Source organism: Erythrolamprus reginae, chromosome 7 (genome assembly GCF_031021105.1).
Source record: "Erythrolamprus reginae isolate rEryReg1 chromosome 7, rEryReg1.hap1, whole genome shotgun sequence".
Classification (NCBI taxonomy): Eukaryota; Metazoa; Chordata; class Lepidosauria; order Squamata; family Dipsadidae; genus Erythrolamprus; species Erythrolamprus reginae.
Window position 1 is genome coordinate 55,864,077 of NC_091956.1, and position 25,180 is coordinate 55,889,256.

Consider the following 25,180-nt stretch of genomic DNA (forward strand, 5'->3'; position numbering starts at 1 on the left):
GGGCGTATAGTATTCTGGCTGCAGTCAGAATATGCCAAATTAAGTATCTGTCTTTGTTTTTGTTTACATATTCCTAGTAGGAACATTTCAGGTTTTAAGTGGATGGTTTGTTTTGTGATTTGTTCTAAATATAGTTTAATTTTCCTCCAGTATTTTTTTGCTCTTGGACATATCCACCAGCAATGATAGTACAGTCCATTTGTTTTTTTAATTTCCAACAAAGAGGTGAGGCACTGGGAAACATCTTTGCTCTACGTGCTGGGGGAAGGTGCCAACGGTAAACCATCTTATAAAGATTTTCTTTGTACGGAGTTGCCAATGTAAGTTTATAGTTTAAGTTCCAGAGTTTTTCCCATTCGTTTAAGTATATGGGGTAACCAAAATTTTGGGCCCATGCTATCATTGATGGTTTGAGATTAAATTTTATTTAAACTAAGGATGTATGTATGAAAAAAGTCATTTAGTTTACATAACTTGATTATAATTTGCATATAAACAGAGATAAGCAAAAGATCAGAGCTTAGTCAATCAGGTGCTTCTTTAGAAAACACAGAATAGGAGAAAATATCCTAATTTTGGTGAGAAACCAAAATTTTATCCTGTTTTACTTTGAATATGGGAAAAGTGAAGCACCACCTTCTCTACAGAGGAAATCAACTGCTTAAGAAAAATATAGCTACAAGTTTCGGTAAGACCAAATTCTTATTTTCTAACTGGTGTTTACTGAAATCAACAATATAATACCTTCAAAAAGGGGATAACTTCTTTCATAATTGCTTTAATTTGTCGATCCAGCTGCTGAGTATCTATTCGGGGGCAAGGAATAGAAGATACTTCAGCAGTCTGCGCTGTGGAATGGCTTTCAACTGCATCTGAACCTTTTAAAAAAGTATGTTAATATTAATCTTTTTTTCTTTTACAAAAAATAATTTCAGTATAAATATAATTTTCTGGATCTTTGATTACATTAATTATTAGTAAGCATATTGAAAATAAAAAGTTCTATATGACAAATGTAAAGTCATTGCCTTTTTTACACAATTATGTACAGTAAATACCAAAACATTTACATTCAAAAATCAATGCCAATATAGCAAACAATTATTATTACTATTACTATTATTATTAATTAGATTTGTATGCCGACCCTCTCCGAGGACTCGGAGCGGCTCACAACAAGCAAAACAGTACAAATCCAATGATTAAAACAATTTAAAACCCTTAACATAAAAACAATCATACATCTCATACAGACCATACATAAAGTGGAAACGGCCCAGGGGAATCAATTTCCCCATGCCTGATAGCAGAGGTGTGTTTTGAGGAGTTTGCGAAAGGCAAGGAGGGTGGGGGCAGTCCTAATCTCCGGGGGGAGTTGATTCCAGAGGATCGGGGCTGCCACAGAGAAGGCTCTTCCCCTGGGTCCCACCAGACGACATTGTTTCGTCGACAGGACCCGGAGAAGGCCAACTTTGTGGGACCTAACCAGTCGCTGGGATTCCTGCGGCAGAAGGCGGTCCTGGAGATATTCTAGTCCGATGCCATGAAGGGCTTTATAGGTCATAACCAACACTTTGAATTGTGACCAGAAACTGATCGGCAACCATTGCAGACTGCGGAGTGTTGGTGTAACATGGGCATATCTACGGAAGCCCATGATTGCTCTCGCAGCTGCATTCTGCACTTTCTGAAGTTTCTGAACACTCTTCAGAGGTAGCCCCATATAGAGAGCATTACAGTAGTTGAACCTCAAGGTGATGAGGGCATGAGTGACTGTGAGCAGTGACTCCCGGTCCAGATAGGGCCGCAACTGGTGCACCAGGCGAACCTGGGCAAACGCCCCCCTCGCCACAGCTGAAAGATGGTTCTCTAATGTAAGCTGTGGATCGAGGAGGATGCCCACGTTGCGGACCCTTTCTGAGGGGGGTCAATAATTCCCCCCCCCAGGGTAATGGACAGACAGATGGAATTGTCCTTGGGAGGCAAAACCAACAGCCACTCCACCTTATCAGGGTTGAATTTGAGTCTGTTGACACCCATCCAGACCCTAACAGCCTCCAGGCACTGGCACATCACTTCCACTGCTTCGTTGACTGGACATGGGGTGGACATGTACAGCTGGGTATCATCAGCATACTGATGATACCTCACCCCATGCCCCTGGATGATCTCATCCAGCAGTTTCATGTAGATATTAAATAGCAGAGGGGAGAGGACTGACCCCTGAGGCACCTCACAAGGGAGAAACCTAGAGGTCGACCTCTGACCCCCCACTAACGCCAACTGCGACCAACCGGAGAGGTAGGGGAGAACCACTGAAGGACAGTGCCTCCCACTCCCAACCCCTCCAGCCGGCGCAGAAGGATACCATGGTCGATGGTATCGAAAGCCGCTGAGAGATCAAAAAGCACCAGGACAAAGGATAAACCCCTGTCCCAGGCCCACCAGAGATCATCCATCAACGCGACCAAAGCAGTTTCGGTGCTGTAGCCAGGCCTGAAACCCGACTATTGAGCGTCTAGATAATCGGCTTCTTCCAAGGACCGCTAGAGCTGGAGCACCACCACCTTCTCAACAATCTTCCCCATAAAGGGAAGGTTGGAGACTGGACGATAGTTGTTAAGAATGGCTGGGTCCAGGGAAGGCTTCTTGAGGAGGGAGCGCACAAGTGCCTCCTTGTAGGGAGCCGGGAAGGACCCCTTCCCCAAAGAAGCGTTGACAATCTCCTCGGCCAGGAGGGACATGGATCCAGTAAACAAGTAGCGGAACTCACAGCTCCAATGGCCTTGTCCACTTTATCAGCGAAAAATGTGTTAAAATCCTCGGCACTGCTCTGTAAGGGCTCCCCAACTCCCCCCTGGTTAAGAAGGAAGAGGGTCACCCTAAACAGAGCGGCCAGGCAAGATTCCGCTGATGAAATCAAGGCGGCATGATTCGCGCATCTTGCCGCCTTGAGCGCTACTTTGCAAGTCTTAATATGAGCTCTTACAAGTGTTCAACCGGATTCGGACTTACTCTTCCTCCATCGCATCTCTAGACATGTCTTCTGGCGTTTCAACTCCCAGAGCTCCTCAGTAAACCAAGGAGCTCTCCAGAGTCTAGTGCCACAGAGAGATCGCAACGGCACAATCCGGTCAAGAGCCTCCGTTGCAGCCTTATTCCAGGCTACAGCAAGAGACTCTGCCGAACTGTGGACGACTGCATCTGGAATAACCCCAAGCGCCCTTTGAAAGCCCTCTGGGTCCATCAGGCATCTGGGGCAGAACCACCTAGTCGGTTCCGTCTCCCTGCGGGGAAGGATTGGAGCCAGGAAGTCAAGCCGCAGTAAAAATGGTCTGATCATGACAAAGGCAATGCTTCTAAGCCCCTTAGTCTCAGACCATTACTCAATTGCTCAGAGAGGAATACCATGTCGGGTGCGTGCCCCCCTCGTGAGTCGGACCCTGTACTACTTGAGTCACGTCCATGGCTGTCATGGTGGCCATGAACTCCTGCGTTTGCCCAGAGATTTAACCGAGTGACGGTAGGTTAAAGTCCTCCCAAGACAATAAGTCTGGAGAACCCTACCGCCAGCCCGGCTACCTCCTCGAGCAGCACAGGCAGGGCTGTTGACACGCAGCTGGGGGGCAGGTACGTGAGCAACAAGCCCAACTGAACCCCTAAGTCCAACTTCACCAGGAGGGACTCACAACCGGCAAAGGCTCTCCCTGGCTATAGTAGCCACTCCTCCCCCCCTTCCCTGGGGTCGAGGCTGATGCCATACCTGAAATCTAGCTGGGCAGATTTCAGAGAGGAACTCCTCCCTCCGGGCCCAGCCAGGTTTCAGTCACACATGCCAGGTCGGCCTCCTCCTCCAGGATCAAATCCCGGATGAGGTGAGCTTTATTTACCACTGACCTGGCATTGAATAGCAGCAGCCTGAGCCCAGACCCATGATTATACTCGTCACCAGTATCCTGGGTTGAGTTCACGGAGCCGGAACATGGGATCGCTATTAAGCAGCGATCCCCCCTTCCCCTGGAATGGCTAGCTCCATGGCTTCCGCCGTATCTGCCTCTCCCCAGGACCACCGGGATATTCTGACATCTGCCACCCCAGAGAGAGGTGCCCCCTCCCCTCCTGCCTCTCCAACGTCAGGTGGGCCAAATATGTCATTCATACCATTCCCATTCACCTCATCCATATCATAATCCCACTCACCCCACCCATCCCAATCATTCATTCCAAACATATTACTACACCCGCCCCAATTATCCATCAATTAAAAAAACACAATAATTTAATTAAAATATAGGTAAAGTTAATAATAATTAACACACTAATAAAAAAAGTAAAATATATATAAATATAAAACTAAATACTATAAAAACTATATTAATTATTATGAATAGAGGGAATAATCAATAATTCAATACCCTAAAATATGCAACAAATTAATACCTTCCAATTTAGAAGAAGGAGCAGTCTGGATATTACTACAGCAACCATCCTCAGATCCAAGGTTACCTTCTACAGCTATTTTCATCCGTTCATATTCTCTCATTCTAGCCAACGCTTGGTCTAAATGAATCACAGTGTTGCCTATATGTTGGCAAGAAAATCATGTAAATCAAATGTTTTAGCACTGAAAATCAAATATGTTGATCGTTCTGGTCATGAAACTAACAAGAACAGGTAGTCCTCCTTTAACAGCCACTTATTCTGCAGTTGTTCAAACTTACAACATCACTCAAGTTCTGACTGGTTCTGTGCTCTTGTGGTCAAGTGATCACAATGGGGTACTTAACAACTGGCCCAGTTTTCCAATTATTGCAGCATTATACTGCCACATCAGCACAATTTGTGACTTTCCCTGCCAGCTTCCTAAAAGTAAAGTCAATGGAAAAATGGCAGGAAGTCCAAAGTGGAAATCACGGCTTAATGATCTGCAGAGTCCTTACCCATCAACATTACCAACAACAGAAATTGCTGAAACCGCCATCTTGTGACATTGCACTTTATGCCACATCACCTAGAGATAGAAATTCTGATCCCAATTACAATTAATTGAGATCTGTACTCCAATGTCAATGAATTGTCAATTGCAATTCTCAGGTTGGTGCTTACCAAGATCATCGGTAGCAAATGGTTCAAAATTTGAAGATGTAGATCTAGTACTGCCATTTTCTCTATCATGTTGTTCAGATTCTCTGTAAGCACCTTGGTCAAAGTTCTTTGCAAATGTCTCCTTAAAAAAGACACAATACAAAAATTTAGCAATGTTTTCCCATAATCAATCATCTTTTTGCAATTGTATACATATCATTCCAGAATTTTAAGTAATATTATTTTAAAACCGACTACTCAAATTTTGATTCCTTGCAGGTATACTGACTTGTTAGATACTATGTTTTCCCCCAAATAAGACCCTGTGTTATATTTTTGTACCCTGAAATAACCTATATTTTGTATGTATCACATGTTTTTCATCCTATTCCTAAGATACCTGAGAAACATCTTGCTATTTCTGTAGTAAACATAATTTTCTTTATATGAAGTAACAATTCTCACTTTAAAAAGAATTGGTAAGTATTGGTAAGTAAATTGAAGTAAGAAAGAATGTCAAAGCAAAATAATAAATTCATTTAGAAAGCTATCAGTATGTAATAAGAAGCAAGCTATGGCAGTCTACATCATCTTGCAATTTTTTAAAAGACAGATGTCTTAGAAGAATGAAGATCAAATGTTACAGTAGGGACAAAAGATGTTATGAGAGTTAAGGAAACATTAGATGGCATAGCAATTCAAGCTTAACATAGTCATTCAAGCTGGTCTTCACAGAATTTTCAAGTTTTACGGGGAAATGTACCTATATTTTACACAAAAATTTAAAAGCATAGCTCACCCTTTGCACTTCTACAATATGTAACTCAGTAAAGTGGACAATCTAAATGTAATTGTTCAGTGAGTTTTATGTTACAAACCAAAACAAAATATACACCTTTAGTAAGTAAAAGATCAAACTTGATTTTAAAATATCCCAAGATTTAGATAACTTACATCATCGGTGGTTGCAAGGCTTTCACTGGGAGTAAGCTCTGAATTTGATCCTATCCAGGCATTTGAGTTCAGTTGCTTTGGACATTCTCTCATATTATCTTCAGATGCATGTCTGGTCACTATATCCTGTATAAAGCAATAGTTTTTGGTATAAATTTATTTTTCAAAAATTAAAAAAAAGGCAACATCAAATCATAATTTTCCAAGTACCTGTAAAGCATACAGTGCTCTTTGCCTCAAATAATCTGTATTTAGCATCTGGAGTTCATGGAAAAGTTCAATTAGAAAATGAGGGCGAGATTCATTTTGAGATATCAAAGTAGCTACTTCAGAATAAATGGTGTCTCGTAAAGCTTCAAACATAGAAAGATCACTGCCTGTTTCTGCAGAAAGATAAAGATATAAATACCCTCATTAAGTTATCTTAATATTATTTTTTTATTAGAACAAAAGTTTTGAAGAGAATACATAGCACTGTTGTGGTATGGTCACACTTTCTAAGAAGAAGGCAAATTCTTCAGCTCATGTTTGAAAAGAAATGAGACATTACTGGTCAGTATTAATTCTCTGCAGGATACTACCCTGAAGTTCCCTGATCTTGGTGAGGCAGTTGCTGCAAATTTGAAAGGTCCTTTAGTGTTAATATAGAGTATGCCAAATATAATCCGTTATTTAGTACTTAATTTATATTTCTAAAACAAATAAATTTCCTCACATTTCTCTTTGCAGAATTAAAATTTCCAGAAAAGTCACACCAAACCCATAGAGTACTAATTAACCACAATTAACCACAATACATTCTCCCATTCACTGGGATTTCAGTATTAAATTGGGGAAATATTATTGAACTTAATTCTGTGTTTAAAATAAGATGCACATCTTATTTTAAACACAGAATTAAGTTCAATAAGATTTTTGCCAATTTAATACTGAAATCCCAACTTCATGCAAATATTTAGGTTTAACGTACCATATTATCAGAATGGATTTGTGATAAGGAATGATATTCGAATTCAGGGTCAGTGTTCTGAACTCCAAATATTAAAACTTTAAATTTACTTCCAAATGTCTCAAACATTTTCCCCCATATCCTTTATCAAGTCACTTTTATTATGTATAAATGTGTGAATTTCTAAAATGATAGCATAGCCAAAAATTATAATATACCTCACCTATCACCTGTAAACTACATCAGAGAGCCTAATCACTCCTGAAATTTATGGACCTATTGCATTTTTCTGAGTATAAGATATTTTAGTTTTGGGGGAGGAAAACAAAGAAAAAAGGGCTAAGTTACAGCTGCCGGCCATGGGCGAGCGGCGGGGAGTCGCCCATGGCCGGCAGAAGATCGCTCTTGCCCGGCTTCACCGCGAGGCATCAGGTCAGCAAGAGCGATCTTCTGCCGGCCATGGGCGACTCCCCGCTGCTCGCCCATGGCCGGCAGAAGATCGCTCTTGCCCGGCTTCCCCGCGAGGCTTCCCCCCCCACCGCCGCCGCCCGCTGGCTGCGAGCGCTCTGCCAGGCGGCCAAGAAGCATTCAGGGCGAAGTGACGTGGAGGAATGGGGAGCTGAAACCGGGCGGTTTCAGCTTTCCATCCCTTCACGTCACTTCGCCGCTAAATCGTGTGGCAGCAAACATGCTTTGGGGTTTTGGCTGGGGGGGGAGGGAGTTAGGAAGGTCCTACTTCTCCCCCTAGCCAAAACCCCAAAGCCTGTTTACTGCCACACGATTTAGCCAGGACAGGAGCGAAGTTTGGGTTTGGCGTTTGGCTTCGGGAGATGGCTGGGAAGACACGCGGCTCTTTTAAAAGATCACAGCTGGGCTGGGGGGCTTCCCAGCAACCCCCCCAGCCCGGCTGTGACCTTTTAAAATGGCCGCGCGGCTTCCCAGCCATCTCCCGAAGCCAAACGCCAAACCCAAACTTCCGCGTTTGGCGGCTGCTGGAAACCCCCCCAGCTCGGCTGTCACCTTTTAAAACAGCCGCGCGGCTTTCCAGCAGCCTTCAAACGCATTGTTCTCCGTACCCCGCCCGCTCAGCCCGGCTGCTGGATTCAAAGTGCTGGGGTGAGGGGGCTGTCGGGACAAGGAGCGAGGGGGCTGCGAAGGGGCGCGCGCGCGGCAGAGCTCCGGCGGAGGAGCCGCGCACAAAGGCCGAGGCGAGGCTGAGCAGGAGGCGAAGCCAACCAGCGAGGCGGTGGGCTGGGAGCCACAGGCGAAAGGAGCTCGGGCATTGTTCTCCGGACCCCGCACGCAGCCTGGAGAGGGAAAGGGCCGCCGCGGGGCTGAGCGGGCGGGGTCCGGAGAACAATTCCTGGCGCCGCGCTCCGATGCCTGAGCTCCTTTCACCTGCGGCTCCCAGCCCACCGCCTCGCTGGTTGGCTTCTCCTCCTGCTCAGCCTCGCCTCGGCCTTTGTGCGCGGCTTGTCCCAACAGCCCCCCCACCCTAGCACTTTGAATCCAGCAACTTCTGCTGGATACGGGCGGTGGATGGGACGAGCGGCGCGGAAGCCAGGGGCTTGGCAGCTCGCCCCGCCCATCGCCCGTATCCAGCAGAAGCGGCGGGATTCAAAGTGCTGGGGTGGGGGGTGTCCCGACAGCCCCCCCACCCCAGCACTTTGAATCCAGCAGCTTCTGCTGGATATGGGCGGTGGGTGGGACGAGCGGCGCGGAAGCCAGGGGCTTGGCAGCTCGCCCCGCCCACCGCCCGTATCCAGCAGAAGCGGCGGGATTCAAAGTGCTGGGGTGGGGGGTGTCCCAGACCTGCTGCCTTTTCCCGCGCCTGCCGCCAGCCCGATCCTGCGCCTCCTGCTTCCCCCCCCCAGCCAAAAATATAAAGGGGTCTCCGGCGGCAGACCGTCTTTGTGTTTTTCACTGGGAGGGGGGAGCAGGAGGACCTTCCTGACTCCCTCCCCCAGCGCCGGACCTCCTGCCCTCCCTCCCAGCCAAAAACCCAAAGCGGCCTCCCGAACGTTTTCCATCTTACGAAGAACCTGCCGCCGCCGCCGAGAAGCCCCGCCGCCCGGCTGTCACCTTTAAAACAGCCGGGGGGCTTCCCAGCAGCTTCCCGAAGCCGAACGCCAAACCCGAACTTCCGGCTTCGGCTTCCGGGAAGCCCCCCGGCTGTTTTAAAAGGTGACAGCTGGGCTGCGGGGCTTCCCAGCAGCCTCCCGAACGCCGAACCCGGAAGTTCGGGTTTGGCGTTCGTAAGACGAAAAAAGTTCGTAACAAGAGGCAAAAATTTTCTGAACCCCGGGTTCGTATCTCGGGTTGTTCGTAAGACGAGGGGTTCGTATCTTGAGGTACCACTGTATTGACTTACCTCCTTGCAACAAAATCAAACAGGCAGTTTCAGCACAGTCTGATCCCTCCAGCAATTTGCCTCTGTACATCTTTTTCACTTTCATTTTAGCACAAATCAATCAGCCGAGTGTTGGGAGACAGATAATCAATGGCTTGTGCTAAGAAGGCTCTGCTGCTGTTTGCTACAAGGAGGAAAATTGCTAGCAGGCAGAGACCAAAGGGTGGGGGTGGGGCTACATTTGGTTTATAAGACACACCCAGGTTTTTACCCTCTTTTGGGGAGGGGAAGGTGCGTCTTATATTCCAAAAATATGGCAATCAGTTTCTTTGCTTCATGTCTGTGTCATGACTCTGAAGAAGCAGGCAGCTATCTATATTTTATGCTATAATTTTTTTATCTCAAATTGTCATGATCTTAAATTGTTGTTTTTATCTGCCCTTGAATGCTGATAAATTCAATTTTACAGACATCCAGTAATGAATTTTGGCAACTACATTTTTAAAAAATATTAGTTAATTCAGGTCCTTCATTTTTTAAATGATAAGCCTTTACTATAGTGGTACCTCTATCTAAAAACGCCTCTAGTTACAAACTTTTCTAGATAAGAACCAGGTGTTCAAGATTTTTTTACCTCTTCTCAAGAACCATTTTCTACTTACAAACCCGAGCCTCCAAAACTATAACCGGAAAAGGCGGGGAGAAGCCTCTGTGGGGCCTCTCTAGGAATCTCCTGGGAGGAAACAGGGCCTCCACCCTCCCTGTGGTTTCCTCAATTGCACGCATTATTTGCTTTTACATTGATTCCTATGGGAAAAATTGCTTCTTCTTACAAACTTTTCTACTTAAGAACCTGGTCACGGAACATTCGTAAGTAGAGGTACCAAGTTCGTAAGTAGAGGTACCACTGTACTTGACACACAAGCAGTATTTTTTTTCAGCCAAGACTTACCATGTTTTCCTGAAAATAAGACCCAGACTTATTTTCAGAGAGGTTGTATTTTTTTGATGAGGCTGCAAGCATGTGGGCCAAGTGGGAGGACAGCTACCCCTGGCCCTGCCCTCTGTGTCCCACTGTTTGCTTCCCAGCAGCTAAGCTTTCAGCATGCCCCAGTCTCCACCCATCCTGCCTGCTGGTGGAAGGCAAGACAGCTGCAGAGTTATTGCAGTTGACCAGGGGCAGCCATATGCCTAGCTCGCACAGCAGGCACTAGAGCTGCAGCGCCCACCAGGGCCAGGGCACAGCATCTGCAGCATCAAGTAAGAGTACAGCCTGGCACTCAGCAGCCCAAACACTTAACACTACAGGCCGGTGTCTATGGAGTACCCAAATACTTTTCACCCAAAAGGAGATGAAGCTCTGAGCGAAAAGTACATAGAAGAGCCAGGTGGAGGCAGAGGCGATGCCAATGTGCCACTTATCTTCCAGATTACTAGTAGAAACAACACACAGCCTCTCCCAGTAAAGAGAATTGCAGGCATTTGCGAGCAGTCACATCCTTGAAACAACATATTAAGTTCTATAGCTATGTGGCATAATGTTTGGATTTTTAAAAGATCACATAATTACATGGTATTAAGGTAAGGATAAAGTATAATAAACTATCATTATTTATTATAGCTTATATTTTTGAGAAAGTTAATAGGTACTCATGGTTGATTATTCAATCACAATTCAAGAAAAATACTGGCTATCTCAAGAAAAAGCTACACATGCCAGATTGACTGATATTTTTAATATAAATGATACTACTCCCATAAAAACCTTTCATATCTGCATTATCTGCCTCATGATCTTTTACTAATAATATCTATTCAAGTGAGTAAGTAGATAAAAACTTCCAGTGGTATGTAGAAGCCATCTGAAATAATGAAAGGCATATTTAACTGTTAAGTAAGCAAATAAAAAGTAGAAAAGTTTTAAAAATGAAGGCAAGTAAGTTTAGAAGCTAAGCTGGTGCATTACCTGGTGCTTGTATGCATGCATTTCTGTTAGACTGCTGCAGTATTCTCCTAGCATGTGCTGCAGGAAAGGTGCGGGTGGGAAGGACAGACAGTGATAAACACAAAATGTGTATCAGAAATAAAGGCAAGGATTAGTGAAATAATGGGAGAATGTCTACTTAGTAATAAAAATGATTTTTTAAAAACTTCCCTTGGTAACTTTTTCATTCCAGGAAAGGGAAAAAAATATTAAAACGCGTTTTTAAAAAAAAAAAAAAATTACATGACTTTGCAATGGTGCCCAAACCAATTAGTTGAAACCAATTTGTTGTCAAATAAAGTAAAAATAAATACATAATTATCTCCCATAATTTCAAAGAGCCCAAAAGAAGAAAGAGATAAACATTTCTTCCTTATTGGTAAAAAGAAAAACTGGTCCTAAACCACAGTTTGTATTATTGGTATGAGCCAGTCTCTAGCCTCCTGGGTCACACATTTGTTTTCTCTTCCATGGTAGCTATAAAATTACATATAGTTGCTTTTGCTTTGGATTTACAAGTTTTTAATGAACTATGCACGCTATAAACTACAGTACAGATAAAAATAATTGGTGGGGGGGAGAGCCTTCATAAATGACACTTTACTGTCACTAGAATTAAGGTTTGTCTGTTTCAGACAAATCCTGAATAACATAAAAAATTAATCTAATCTAAATATGTGGCGGAATAAAAAAGAAAGCATTTGATTAAACAACCAACTATAAAGCTACAAAATGATCCAAGGGTTTCCAGAACTGCAAAATATTCTACGGTTTCTATTATTTCATAGATTAGGTGAGAAAAGGCAATAAGGAAAGCAGTAGTCTAGTGACTAGTCTACTTTGCAATTCATGGGAAAATACATTCAAAAACTTATACAGTGGTATCCTGCTTCTCAACTACTTTGAATTTGGTATTCAATACATTTTGACACTCATTGTTTGTTTGGGATTCAACACACAAGCCAGAACTTATTGGTGCTGACTGCCTGTGACTCACTATATTATTCCTTATGGGAAAATTTTTGGTACTCATCGCACCTCTTGGAACCAATTAACAATGAGTACTTGGGTATCATTCCATTGCTTGAAGAAGACAACTGATAGCCACTTAAAGAGCTGTCTCAGGAAAGATGATACAGCAAGGTAAGATAAGAACAAACAGGTGAAAACTTTATAAAGAAAACATCCAAGCTTAAAGTAAAGAATAATTTCCTGATGGTGGGAATGGCGGGCAGTGGAACACTGCCCTCTGGAGTTCTGAGTGTGTTTCACTGGTGTTTCCAAGCAAATGTTATAGATCAGGGATTGTGAATTATTTTTTGGTTTGTGTGCCAAAAGCGTTTGTGGGGGTGAGTGCTAGTATATGTGCATGTGCCCATACCCCTTCCCTCCCCCCCCCAAGCCTGTTAGGCAGTGGTGGGTTCCTACTGGTAGGAACCATTGATGCAATTTTCAGCTATTTTTTTCCAGCATCTCCATGTCGGAAGAAGCCTTCTGGCCCACCCGAGTCTTAATGTCTTTGTCCGAAGTACAACTGAGAAGCTCCTTCTCAGGAGACGCTGCAAAAAAAAAATAGCTGCAAAAAATTGCATCAATGGGGTTCCTACAGGTGTGGCACTCCAGACCACACTGGTATGAACCCATCACTGCTGGTGTGTGAAACTTTTTCCAAACTTCTGGTTTGTCTGTTGGACAATTTTTTTGCTTCCATCCGGAGGCAAGGCTGAAAATCAGCTGTCCAGCGTGCACACACGTGCTGGAACTGAAACATGGAAAAGTCTTGTGTGCCCTCCCACATGGCTCCACCCCTGGCACACATGCCATAGGTTCACCATCACGGTTATAGACAACCATTTTTCAAGGTAGGTTTGAGTTATTTTATTTGGAACTGAGAAAGAGATAATGCAGTGGAAATCTTGATTCTATCATAATTCTGTAATGTATCTGTAAATTTCATTCCATTCTATTACAGATTTCAGAATGTTTTTCCCTAACTGAAGAATACATTTTCCTAAAGCATCAAATGAAGCATTAAGCCAATTTCTGTGACCTGTTCAAGTTCCAAGGCAAAATCATTGTTAAGTCTGAATATATCCCTTCATATATTATGCATGTATACTAAATATCTTTAGAATTACAACTAAGAAATGGGAGTTTTATTCTTCAAAATGAAGCTATAGAGAGAGAAAACGTGGCCTTTTATTGGGTCTGAGTCCCAGTTAAGAACAAAACACTAAAGAACCTTATGTGCCCATCTAATCCTTAAAAATACTTCATAAGGGATTAGAAGATGCTGCAAAATGTTCACTGAGAGGAGTGAACGCTGCAAAATGAGCAAAAGCATTATCCAAGTCCTACTGTCTGATTTTGAGATACCACCTTCAGGACAGGCTAGTCTATTCATCAAAATCCCTCAACTCTTAGTGAAGAATTTTTATAAGAAATTAGGTCTGTCAGTCCCATTACACATTCTTAACTGCAGATGTAACACAGAAACACGCACACACACGCATGCATATTGCACAATGCACTTTTTCAAATATGTGTCTGTCTATTTACATGCATACATATTTGAACAGTGCACTTTTTCACTGTGTGGGGTTTTTTTGTGTGTGTATATATGTGTGTATGTGCATATACACACACATATAGAATGAAAAAGTGCACTGTGGTACTATTATTAATCAGAAACAATTTAATTTTGGAAACTTGTTGCTAATCATTTACTTGTTTTAAACATTTATTAAAACAAATTGGTAAATATAGCAATTAAACATAATTGTTAACATAATAACAATACTGTATAACCCATTTGCAAATTATTTAAGCTGAAAGTTTTAATTTTAAATATGCTTACTTGAATACATTTGTTATTATATTTAAAGGGATCTTCAGTGGAATGGAAATGAATTTAGGACTGAAATAAAGATTTCCATTCATATTTTCATAACAACACTTTTTATCTTGTATATATGGTACCCTGTACTATGTTCTGTGAATATTCTGCTAACATAACATTTGTGTTACGTAACAAAACGTTTAAAAACCAATTTCTTTTATGCAGGCATGAATAACATATGGATCTATTTATTTCAGAAATATATCATTTAAATATTTTGAAATAGGTACCTGAAGACATTTCTGATGACCTACTATATTTAATTATTTTCTCCAATTGTTCCCGATTCTTTTTACTGAACACTTTTGCTTGAACAAGTTCTTCTTTCCGAGTTGAAGGTCGACCACTGTTGCTCTTGTAAGGCTCACATGTACTAGAAACACTGGCACTTTCAAAACCTTTAAAGAAATAGTTTTAGAACTTATTCTAATTCTCCAAAGCTGTAACATTTTAAAATATCAATTACTATTGCAATCTATTAAGCAATCTTTTAAGCAATCGAACAATCTGTTAAGCAATCTATTAATAGAGTCTACTACATAAATTGAATCAACCAATTTTTTTAAAGAATGGTTTGGTTTGGTTTAAATTAATAAATGTTGATTTGAGGCAAATACCAGAAACCATATAAAATAACTAAATCAATATGTTACAAGACAATATTATTTCTAAAAGTTAGGCACTAAAAAGAAATCTATAAGGATTAGCTACACTTTTTTTACAATGGAAATGTACCGTGGGTGAGAAAGCATTCATTCATAAGGGCTTGTCCCATAATCTTCATACTATGTTTTAATGTCACTAAGCATATTAATAAATATCATTTTATATGAATATTATTTTGAATAATATAGCAAAAATATTATTTATTAGCATTAGGCAGAAAAAAGAGATTAGTCTTCAATGTTGAAAAGTATAATCTTAGTTTTTATCATCATAGACCACTCTGGATTTAACTGTTCACTAATTCCATAAATCCCATGAACCTTTGGCAGTCACGCCTCAAAATAGCTGGCCATAAAAATCTCAATATTATTGTAGGAAAATGATGTTAAACTATTGGCCTAATAGTAGTTCTTTGTGATTACTTCCAATAACAATCAATATCTACCTCTTAAACTAGAACAATGTCATAAAGCAAAAAGTAATAACTTATGGGTATTCACCAAAATCTCTATAAACCTTTTATGAAAAATTAAAATTACAAAATCTCTATAAACCTTGGGGAATGACCATGTGAAACATACGGTATTTAAACTTAATGACATCAAGTTTCACAAAGAAGCAAATACCTTGTCACAGAGATATAGTTTTGGCAAATAGCCAATTATCTCTCTTCGCTTACATTTCCAAAACAAAAGAAAACTTTATTTTGGGCAAGCATAATATTTTGCAAATGGATGTAATATATAAATATATATTATATTATTTAATACAGTTAAGATGGCAAGGCAATTTGCTCCATGTGCCATTGGGGCAAGCAAATGAGATTACAAGAAGAGCTCCAATCTAAGAATAATATGAAAGTACTGGTTCAGTTACACTGGGAATTGCCACATTGCCTGCATACAGGGGAAATAATTAATAAGTTTTATACTGAGGCAGCCTATTTTAATAGTTTTGTGGAGTCAATTTTTTTGAGGTTTTCCCATCTCAAGGAAAATAAATGCAAATATAGAGAGCAAGCCAAGCACAAAACAAGCCCAAGTTTATATATACAGTTGTCATACCGTTAGCTCTAGGTCGTTTTTTAAACTGGGAACTACTCCTCCTCTTATTCTTGGACTTTGGTGTTTTGTCTTTTGAAGCCAGACTGGCCTGTGCAGATGCTTTCCTAGGTTTAAATGTTTTTGTCACAGTAGTTGGATCCACCGGATCAGGCATGCTACTAAAGCTTTCCAGAGATTCTTCATCAAATTCCCTTCGTCTGCTCATGTCAGGTTGATTTTTGTGATTGCTACATGCTGCATTTTGCACTGGGACTGCAAATCCAGTCCTGAGAAATGGCTGTTTCTCTTTTCCTGCTTCCTGATACTCATTTAACCAAGATGATCTATTTTCCATCTCTTCTTCAGGCTGTCTCTGACTTCTTAACAAAGACAAACATTCAGAATATATTTCAGTCACAGTAGTAGAGCCAAACATTTTGCAAGAAAAATTAATAGAAAAGCAAAAATATAATTTAGCACAGCTCCATTGCTACTTTGCACAAATTTCTAGCACATCAGTTTAGCAGCCTTCTTTACAATGGTTCATATTCAATATAATCTGTATTAAAAGCCTTCAGCATATACAAATACAGTGGTACCTCTACTTAAGAACGCCTCTACTTAAGAACTTTTCTAGATAAGAACTGAGTGTTCAAGATTTTTTTGCCTCTACTTAGGAACCATTTTCTACTTAAGAATCCAAGCCGGGAAAAATTCCCCAGGAAATTTGAGAGTGGCACAAAAGCCCGGCCAGTTTCCTGCCATTCTCCTTTTAATCCCAGCCATCTTGGGCTGCCAGAGGAGCCTTTTGGTGGCGCTTAAGGAGGCTTTGGAAGCCCAGAGCAAACAGAGTGTTTTCCTTTCTCTGGGCGCCGCTTCAGTGTCCCTCTTTAAAAAAAAAAAATCTTAAAGTTTTGGATTTTTTTGATTCCCCTCCCTTCACCTTCAGCAGCGACTATCCTTCTCCTCCTCTTCTTCCTCCTCCCATCCAAATTCCAAGCTTTTATTTCTTTCCTAATGGGTTTGCACGCATTATTTGCTTTTACATTGATTCCTATGGGAAAAATTGCTTCTACTTAACAACTTTTCTACTTAAGAACCTGGTCACAGAACGAATTAAGTTTTTAAGTAGAGGTGCCACTGTACTAGGTTCCAAGAAAGACATTGAACGTGTCTTCAAATAATGCTAAAGTATGGTAAAAGATTACAGGTTCCTGCCCCCCACATCGTTCTATTTGAATCACTGATGTTTTCAAAAAGTTCTGACAATTAAATTGATATTTAGAGTAATATGGTACTTCTAGCAAGAGAAACCAAAACTAAAATTATTCTATAATTTATCTTTTCAAAAAGAGTTTTAATTCCAACAATGCTCTAACTTTTGTCTTTATGCATTAACAAGCTGGGTGGCTTTCAGCCACAGTAACTCTCTCTCAGCACAACTTACCTCACAGGGCTTTTGTTTTGGGGAAAATTGGAGGAAGGGGTGTTGGATATGTTCAACCCCTTAAGTTGTTTGTAAAAGTAATAAAAGTGGGTAAAAAATAATAATTCCAACTTTATTATCAACTTCTATCATAATGGAAACTAAGCTATTCAATGCTCAGTACTTTTTATCAAGGATGTTTTTTTGGATACGGAGCATTATTCTGTCCTTCCTTCTTTTTTAAAAAACATATATGGTTCATCCTATTAGTAGATCAACTGATGCTGAACCCAAATGGAGTCAGACAGATACTCAGTACCTTTGAGTAAAGGAAATTCCTCATTTCAATCTATACTGCAACTTAAATGTATCATTTATAAGTACAGTGATCCCCCGGGTATTGCGATCCCGATCATTGCGAAACGGCTATATGGCGATTTTTCAACCCAGAAGTAAAAACACCATCTGCGCATGCGCGCCCTTTTTTCTATGGGCACGCATGCGTAGATGGCGCCGGGCAGATCAGCTGCTGGGCGGCTTCCTTGGGTCTTCCCCCTCTTGCTGGCGGGAGGGCGAGCGGCGGGCATCAGAAAGGAGTTTCCCCACCGCCCACGCAAACTCCTCGCTGCCGCTCGCCCGCCCTTCGCCCGCCCACGCCGTTCATTCTCGCCGCTTCCCAGCTGAGTCCTGAAGCGAATTGGCTTCAGAACTCAGCTGGGAAGTGGCGCGAGCGAGCGGCGTGGGCGGGCGAGCAGCAGCGAGGAGTTTGCGTGGGCGGTGGGGAAACCCCAGCGCCGCTTCCCAGCTGAGTCCCCTTCCCAGGAACCCCAATCTTCAGCTCCTCGCTACGCATGCGCAGATGGTGTTTTTACTTCCGCAGCGCTACTTCGCGAAAAACCGATCATTGCGGGGGGTCCTGGAACGGAACCCTCGCAATGATCGGGGGATCACTGTACCTCTTTCATTATGAATCTTACTGTGTTTAAGAGAAAAGAATACCAAAATACAAACAAAACTTTCTTTTCATGAGCAGAATATCAAGTCTGAATAATGCAATGCCACTCGCCAAGCACTAGAAGCAGATACCTCATATTACGTTTCAGATACCTTTGGTTCTCTGCTGCAGAGGTAGAATTACTTTCAAATGGCTTTGGAAATGCCATATAGTCAGCTTTTCCAGTACTGTTATGGTTTAAGGTTGGCTGATATTCACTGTTTTGAGCATGACAATTATGTGAAAAGTCCCCAGGTGGGAACATCTGGCCAAGATTGAAGCCTATAAAAATAAATGAGATCAGAAATAGATTATATATATAATTTTATCACCAGAATACAAGAAAAATAAATAAATGCTAACATATTTATTGTGTTTTCAAATTATATTACTATTTTTCTTCAGGATACTCAAAATATACTGCTCAAAAAAATAAAGGGAACACTCAAATAACACATCCTAGATCTGAATGAATGAAATATTCTCATTGAATACTTTGTTCTGTACAAAGTTGAATGTGCACAACAGCATGTGAAATTTATTGTCAATCAGTGTTGCTTCCTAAGTGGACAGTTTGATTTCACAGAAGTATGATTTACTTGGAGTTTATATTGTGTTGTTTAAGTGTTCCCTTTATTATTATTTTTTGAGCAGTGTAGTTCAGATGAAATTATTCCATTTATAACCAAGCTATGTCAATCTCCTGATTTGAATCCCAGTATACGAGATTTGTACTATAATTTATATATTTACAAGGAAAAAAATAAACTTGAAATAAATTGAGAATAAATATACTGACAGGCAAGCAGCCCAAATTCAAAACCCAGAAGGGTATGGCTAGCTGATGACAGCTAAATAGGTTGAAATAGATTTTATAGCAAAAGCAATCTGCACATTCACTGCTATTTCTTGTGGCTGTAAATAAGCTTCATGCTCAATTGAGGATGTCCTCTTACAGCTTCAATTTTGTTTAGAAAATTAAATGGTTCAAATAAACATTATAAAACAAATGTCATTTAAATTCCTTTAAGTTTTTAACGATTTTTCTTCATTCTCGATTACTGTAAGGCATGCAAACATGTACCAGTACTCTCTTGTTCTTAATCTTTGTAAATATAAATGCTTTTGAATAACAGTACATTATTTTTTAATCTTAATAGTATTGAAGGAAAATATTTAGATGGAAGCAATAAATTAAAATCACAATGTCATATTCAAGCATGTTCTACATAACATTAACACATTTAACTAGTTAGAAGATACTTAAGAAAACATGAACAATCTGCTTTGAAGAACGACCAATATGATACTAGGCAGTGCTTTCTGGCAGATGGTTTGCAACAAGAAAATCAGTATCATTGCTTCTCCTAAATTCTGAAAATGCCTACCTGGTGGGAAAGAAGAGAAATTTGCGAATCCAGGCATATTGAATAAGTTCATTGCTTGGGAAGGGAAACTAAAGGGACAGAACATAGTTGGTGATGGATATGGTGGTGCCCTGTTGTCTTTCTCCTCTTTAGGTGTTCTGGCCTGTTGCTTCTCTTGCTGACGCATGAGATTGTTTAACATTTGCTTCAACCTGTAATTAATTATAAGTAATTATTTATGAACAGAGAGTAATATAAGGTTAGAGCAAAATATTAGTTTTAAGGGAAGTAATTAAATTACATTTAATAATTGAACACTAACTGAATACCTGTGCTCTGCTACAAAACTATGTGATCAGGCTTGATAAATCAACACAGCTTGAAAATTAATGAGTAGTTGCGATCGGCCTTTCCTCTCCTCAGCCTTGCCTCACACAAGTCTCTCCTCTCCTCTCTCCCTCAGGCTTGTCCCACAGAAGCCTCTACTCTCCTATCCCTCTTCCCTCCCAGAGGCTGGCCTCATTGTTCCTCTCCTATTCCCCTCTCCTATCTTATCTCCTTCTTTCCCTCAGGCTCCTCTCCAAACTCCCAGCCAACAGACTGAATAAGCCATGCACTACCATGCCCAAATGGCAGTTGGAACAGTTATTTGCAGATTGGCTGGGAGAGTAGAATATCTAGCATCAGGGCATGTTAATAATAATGTAAGAAATACTAATGATCTGATGGCCATTTCGAAAAATCCTTTCTTAGCGAGCACCTACATGTCAAGAGGACCATATGTGCCAAATTTCAAGGCTTTATGGTTCTGCAGATTTTGTGATTCTGCATAAGTGCTTTTCGCTTTTTTATATATATACATGGCCAGAATTGTGCATATCTGCTGGCAAAGACTAATATGCAAAAGAAAAACATGTAACAAATACCAATTTGCCATAAACAGCTATAAGAAAGAATAAAACCAAGATGTTCTACATATTTAACATGTGATTTAACCTCTATATGTGTATCTTTTAAAAATTAAATAAGGGTATTTTAATTACTTCATTTTTGCTATAGACCCAGAAATGCTTAATCTTTTAGAATGTACTTCAGTACTGTAATAGTAGTTTATTGATCACCACCTTATCAACCTTATCAAAAATCAAAAACAAGATCTAATTGTAGATAAAAAATTCAGTAATAAAATGCATATGTAGTAAATATAAGAAATCAGCATTTAGATAAATATATCTTCTTTACAGGATACCCCATCTGTTTAATATAAAGGCTTCTTATCTCAACCTCCTTAACTATAAGCCTAACAGTTCTGATAATATATACATTAAAGCTCAAAAGGAAATAAGACAATTACAACTCAGATTCCATAGGCTGTCTTTCAAGTAGGAATGTTAAATATCTAAGCCTACATTGTTGACTTCTTCAAGTGAGGTAGCTTTTGTAAGGTATCACATTCAGGATACTGTTTGCCCTGAATACGGATCAACCTACCAGGGCAATTAGAATTATAATTAAATCATTTATAATCTTTTCATACCCTTACCAAGCTCCTTTTTAAATGATTTACCCAGAAACCTATGATAGCTATTACCTATTTACTATTCCCAAACAGTAAAATTTCACTTGTTCACAAGCATCTCCATTTATTTGCCAGTTGTATTGTATTTCACATTTTTTGTTAAGTTCCATTACAGTGGTACCTTTACTTAAGAACTTAATTCATTCCACGACCAGGTTCTTAACTAGAAACGTTCTTAAGTAGAAACAATTTTTCCCATAGGAATCAATGTAAAAGCAAATAATGCGTGCAAACCCATTAGGGAAGAAATAACAGCTCTGAATTTGGGTGGGAGGAGGAAAAGGAAGAAGAGGAGGAAGACAGTCGCTGCTGAAGGAAGGTGGGCACTCTGATCTGAATCCAGCTTGTTCCTCCATTAAGAAATATATTTCCATTACCCAATCTTCCATTTTGCTCAAAAGATATTTTGCATGCATTTTAGCCACAATTTCAATAAGGCTTATCAGTCTATAATTTTGGGGTCACATTTGTGTCTCTTTTTATATATGGGAATGGAACTATAATTCCCACTGACCAGGATAACTTTATATGGAAGAACAGCCCTTCTAAAAACGGGCCCACCAATTAATATGTGTCTTGAAGATTTCTGGAATAGAAAATCTTCTCCAGGTACCTTATTAGTTTTCAGAGATTGAATAATGAATTTGATTTCTGATACGGACACTGGAAGTCAGCGAGGAAGGTTATAGTACAGTAATTTGCTTAGCTGGAAGGCCCTGGTTAGAATTAGTAAACATAAAATCTCTCCTAAACGGAAGGTGTAACAGGAAGATAGAATTGAACTTTACAGTCCCTCAATAAACTGATACAATATTCCAGAAGAAAACTGAATTTCTCCCTTTTGCTAAAAACTCCAGATCTGACTATATTTTAGTAGTTCAAGAAACTTTTTTAGAGATTATCAGTCTTTTTTAATCATACATAATTTTAAACATTTTAACATGGTCTTTTATGGCAGGGCATCCCTACGTCTGGTGTTTTGTTGTCTTCAGTAACTTACTGGTAACATAAATAGAATCAAACCAATTTGAATTTATTTCCTTTTAGTTTCTAGTAGGAACTTAACCTGTTAAAAATTTCCAAGATACAGATTGGCATATTGGATCTGGACATTTATCTGGACCTTGGATACAGGAAGAAACTGAGTTTCTCAAAATCTAGGTTGTTCTGAATTCAGAAAGGTGGATACTTCCTAAGTATCCAACTTGGCCCAATTGAGTTTTCTATTCTAACACATTTCAAAATGTTATTACTATTGCTAGAATGCACCTCAGTAAAGTATATTTTTGCACTATTCCCAAAATAGTGTACTTTCTTTTTCTGTAGCTTTCACATACAGAAATTTAATATGACAACAATTCTCTTAGGTTCCTCCAAAATAATTAAATGCACATAATTGTTGTGCTACCTGCTATTTATGAAAAGGGTGTAAAGTTAAAATGGATACCTTTGAACATTATTTTGTTGCCAAGTCAGCTGTGCATAGCACTGATTTAACTGATGCATTATAAGGTGTACTTGTGGCGAAGCAACATTACCAGGCATCACACTATATGGGCCAGTAAGCAAGGTCTGCAGTAAGCAAGACAGCATCTGCAAAGAAAAATAATATTAAGAATTTTTAAAGACTTAAAAAGAATGCAGTAGGTCAGATATGTATAGGCCACTATCATAATTATTTTTCCAGGACCAGCATTTTAATCCAAAAGTTCTCCAAGACTACATGAAATCTGACAGAAAATCCCTCAGCTTATCCTACTGCTTGAAGCTTCCCAATGTTTGAATTTATTTTCAGTTTATTAAATCTTAATCGATTCTAGTTCCTGGTTAAAACTGACTTTAAAAAATCCAAACAGTTCATAAAATATTGAAATCTTAACCATCCCCAAAATCTTTTCAGAAGGGTTTTTAAATAGATAAAATACCACATTACAGCTCTCCAAAGGGAGATAAGTGCTATTTGCTACAATACTCATTTACATATTTCTAGTTTAAGATCTTGTGGAGGAAAGCAAGAAGAAATACAACTGGATTAAAAAAAACTCCATATAGATTAGCAGGAATAGATTAGATCTGCACTGAAACGTTTTCGGATTCTCAACCAAAATAGGCAAATTCACAATCTGAAAAAAATTCACCCATACTGAAGCTCTTTTAAAAGTATTTTTACAATGTACCTGTTGGTCCTGCATTAAAGTCTGACAAACACTGACACTGAATTCAAGATGCTTCTTCAATTGGTTAATTTGGTCTTGCCATTGTTCTTTCTCCTCCACATAAGAAAGTTCAGACATCCAGCGGTGATTTTCTTGCCGTCGCATGCTAATGTTCTGTTGCTGCCTTGCTTTATCTAGGGGACGGTAGTTTCCATCTGCTGAAAGAGGACGAGGATTCTTCCAGCTAAGAGTAATGTTATAAAAAGGCATTATTATTCTAGAAAATCATATCCTAGTACAATCACTTCATCAAATATAAATGCAAGTGATTTAAAAATCCATTTGGAGAAAAACCTATTTCCTCTTTCATACTATTTTACAAATATGGTATCTTTACCACACGTGTATAACCAGTCCTCCCTTTCTTTCTTAGGGAAAAAATTGCTTATATCTGGATATATTTTGGTAAATATCTTGTTTTTCATGCAAACTGAACTGAAATATCCCAAACTACATTTAATTTATTCTTAGAAGTTACTGAGTTTTAGTAGCTCAAAAACTGAATAGCTGAATGATAAATTGATAAAGGAAATACTGAGAGCTCCTTGATGCGCTTAGTTGTTTTCCTGCAGATGTTTCATTGCCAAATTAGGTGACCACCAGTGCTAGTAGGATTTGCTTTCAGTTTATATTCTAGTACAGGGGTGTCAAACTTGGTTTCATTGAGGGCCGCATCATGGTTGTGTTTGACCTCAGGAGACTGGGGTGTGTTGCCAGAGTGCTCTGCCAGGGAAAATGGGCTCCCGAGCTCCATTTTTAGCTGAGATGGCTTCCTGCAACCCTCTGCCAATGAAAACAGAGCTCAGGAGGGCTTCCCATGGCTCTCACAAGCTCTGTTTTCTCTGGCAGAGGCACCATGGGCCAGTGCTTCGGTGCTTTCAGGGAAGACCCACAGGCCAGATCTATGCACCCTACTGACTGCATCTGGCTTCCGGGCTTTGAGTTTGAAACACCTGTTCTGGTAACTTGTCCTATCAATGTTCATGGGAGTGACTTTGGTGAGTCTTTAGTTGGACTATTTACTGTTAACTTATTTGGTAGTTCCTTGATGGGATATTGTTTGCTTCTTGATTATTGGTCTAATGTTAATCTTGGTGGTAATCTTTGGTCATCTAGATGTTGATTGCTTCTTTCTCAGAGATTGCCTATTTCATTGTGAATTCTGTTGATTCTACTGAAATTGGAGATGCTATTGATAGTGTGCAATTCAATCTTCATATCTGCTGATCTTCTTGGATATGTATTATTTGCTGTTTGATTTTTTCTAATGGTTCTCTGATCTCTCGTGTCTAGAAATATTTATTGAGCAGGTATTATTATGTCTTCTAATTCTTCTGCTTTTCTTTGAACTACTCTGACTTGATTGCTTCTAACCACAGAATGCTAATCTTATTTCTCAACCTGATCTTTCATTTTGATGAACTGAGGTTTTTTTCTTGGTTCTGTTAATTATACATGCAAAATCTTTGTTACCATTATATTTTACTCTACTCTAAACTGTATGCTACACACTGTATAATACATTACATTATTCCTTATGTTCAATCACATTCCTATTCCAGAACATTCCTATTACATTACATTAATCTGGTATAGGTTTCTCTAAATTATCTGTAACTATTTTATTGGAAGAACACTCTTCATTTGGCTCCTTTAATGAGACCTATT

General features: G+C 40.0%; 1 protein-coding gene across 20 annotated transcripts in view; it reads right to left on the reverse strand.

Annotated features, from left to right (window-relative positions):
• Positions 1-25,180, reverse strand: part of PCM1 (pericentriolar material 1) — a 69,634-nt gene that overhangs the window by 16,252 nt on the left and 28,202 nt on the right. For 17 of the 20 annotated variants that reach the window (XM_070757603.1, XM_070757604.1, XM_070757598.1 and 14 more), the window contains 12 exons: positions 23,474-23,696; positions 22,744-22,889; positions 19,739-19,929; positions 18,464-18,632; positions 15,952-16,310; positions 14,452-14,619; positions 11,305-11,361; positions 6,250-6,422; positions 6,040-6,165; positions 5,107-5,227; positions 4,441-4,581; positions 745-878 (listed from right to left, as the gene is read on the reverse strand). In XM_070757603.1, the coding sequence (XP_070613704.1) occupies positions 745-878; positions 4,441-4,581; positions 5,107-5,227; positions 6,040-6,165; positions 6,250-6,422; positions 11,305-11,361; positions 14,452-14,619; positions 15,952-16,310; positions 18,464-18,632; positions 19,739-19,929; positions 22,744-22,889; positions 23,474-23,696 (2,008 nt within the window). The remainder of the gene's footprint in view (positions 1-744; positions 879-4,440; positions 4,582-5,106; positions 5,228-6,039; positions 6,166-6,249; positions 6,423-11,304; positions 11,362-14,451; positions 14,620-15,951; positions 16,311-18,463; positions 18,633-19,738; positions 19,930-22,743; positions 22,890-23,473; positions 23,697-25,180) is intronic. The other 3 variants (XM_070757606.1, XM_070757605.1, XM_070757618.1) reach the window with 1 other exon arrangement.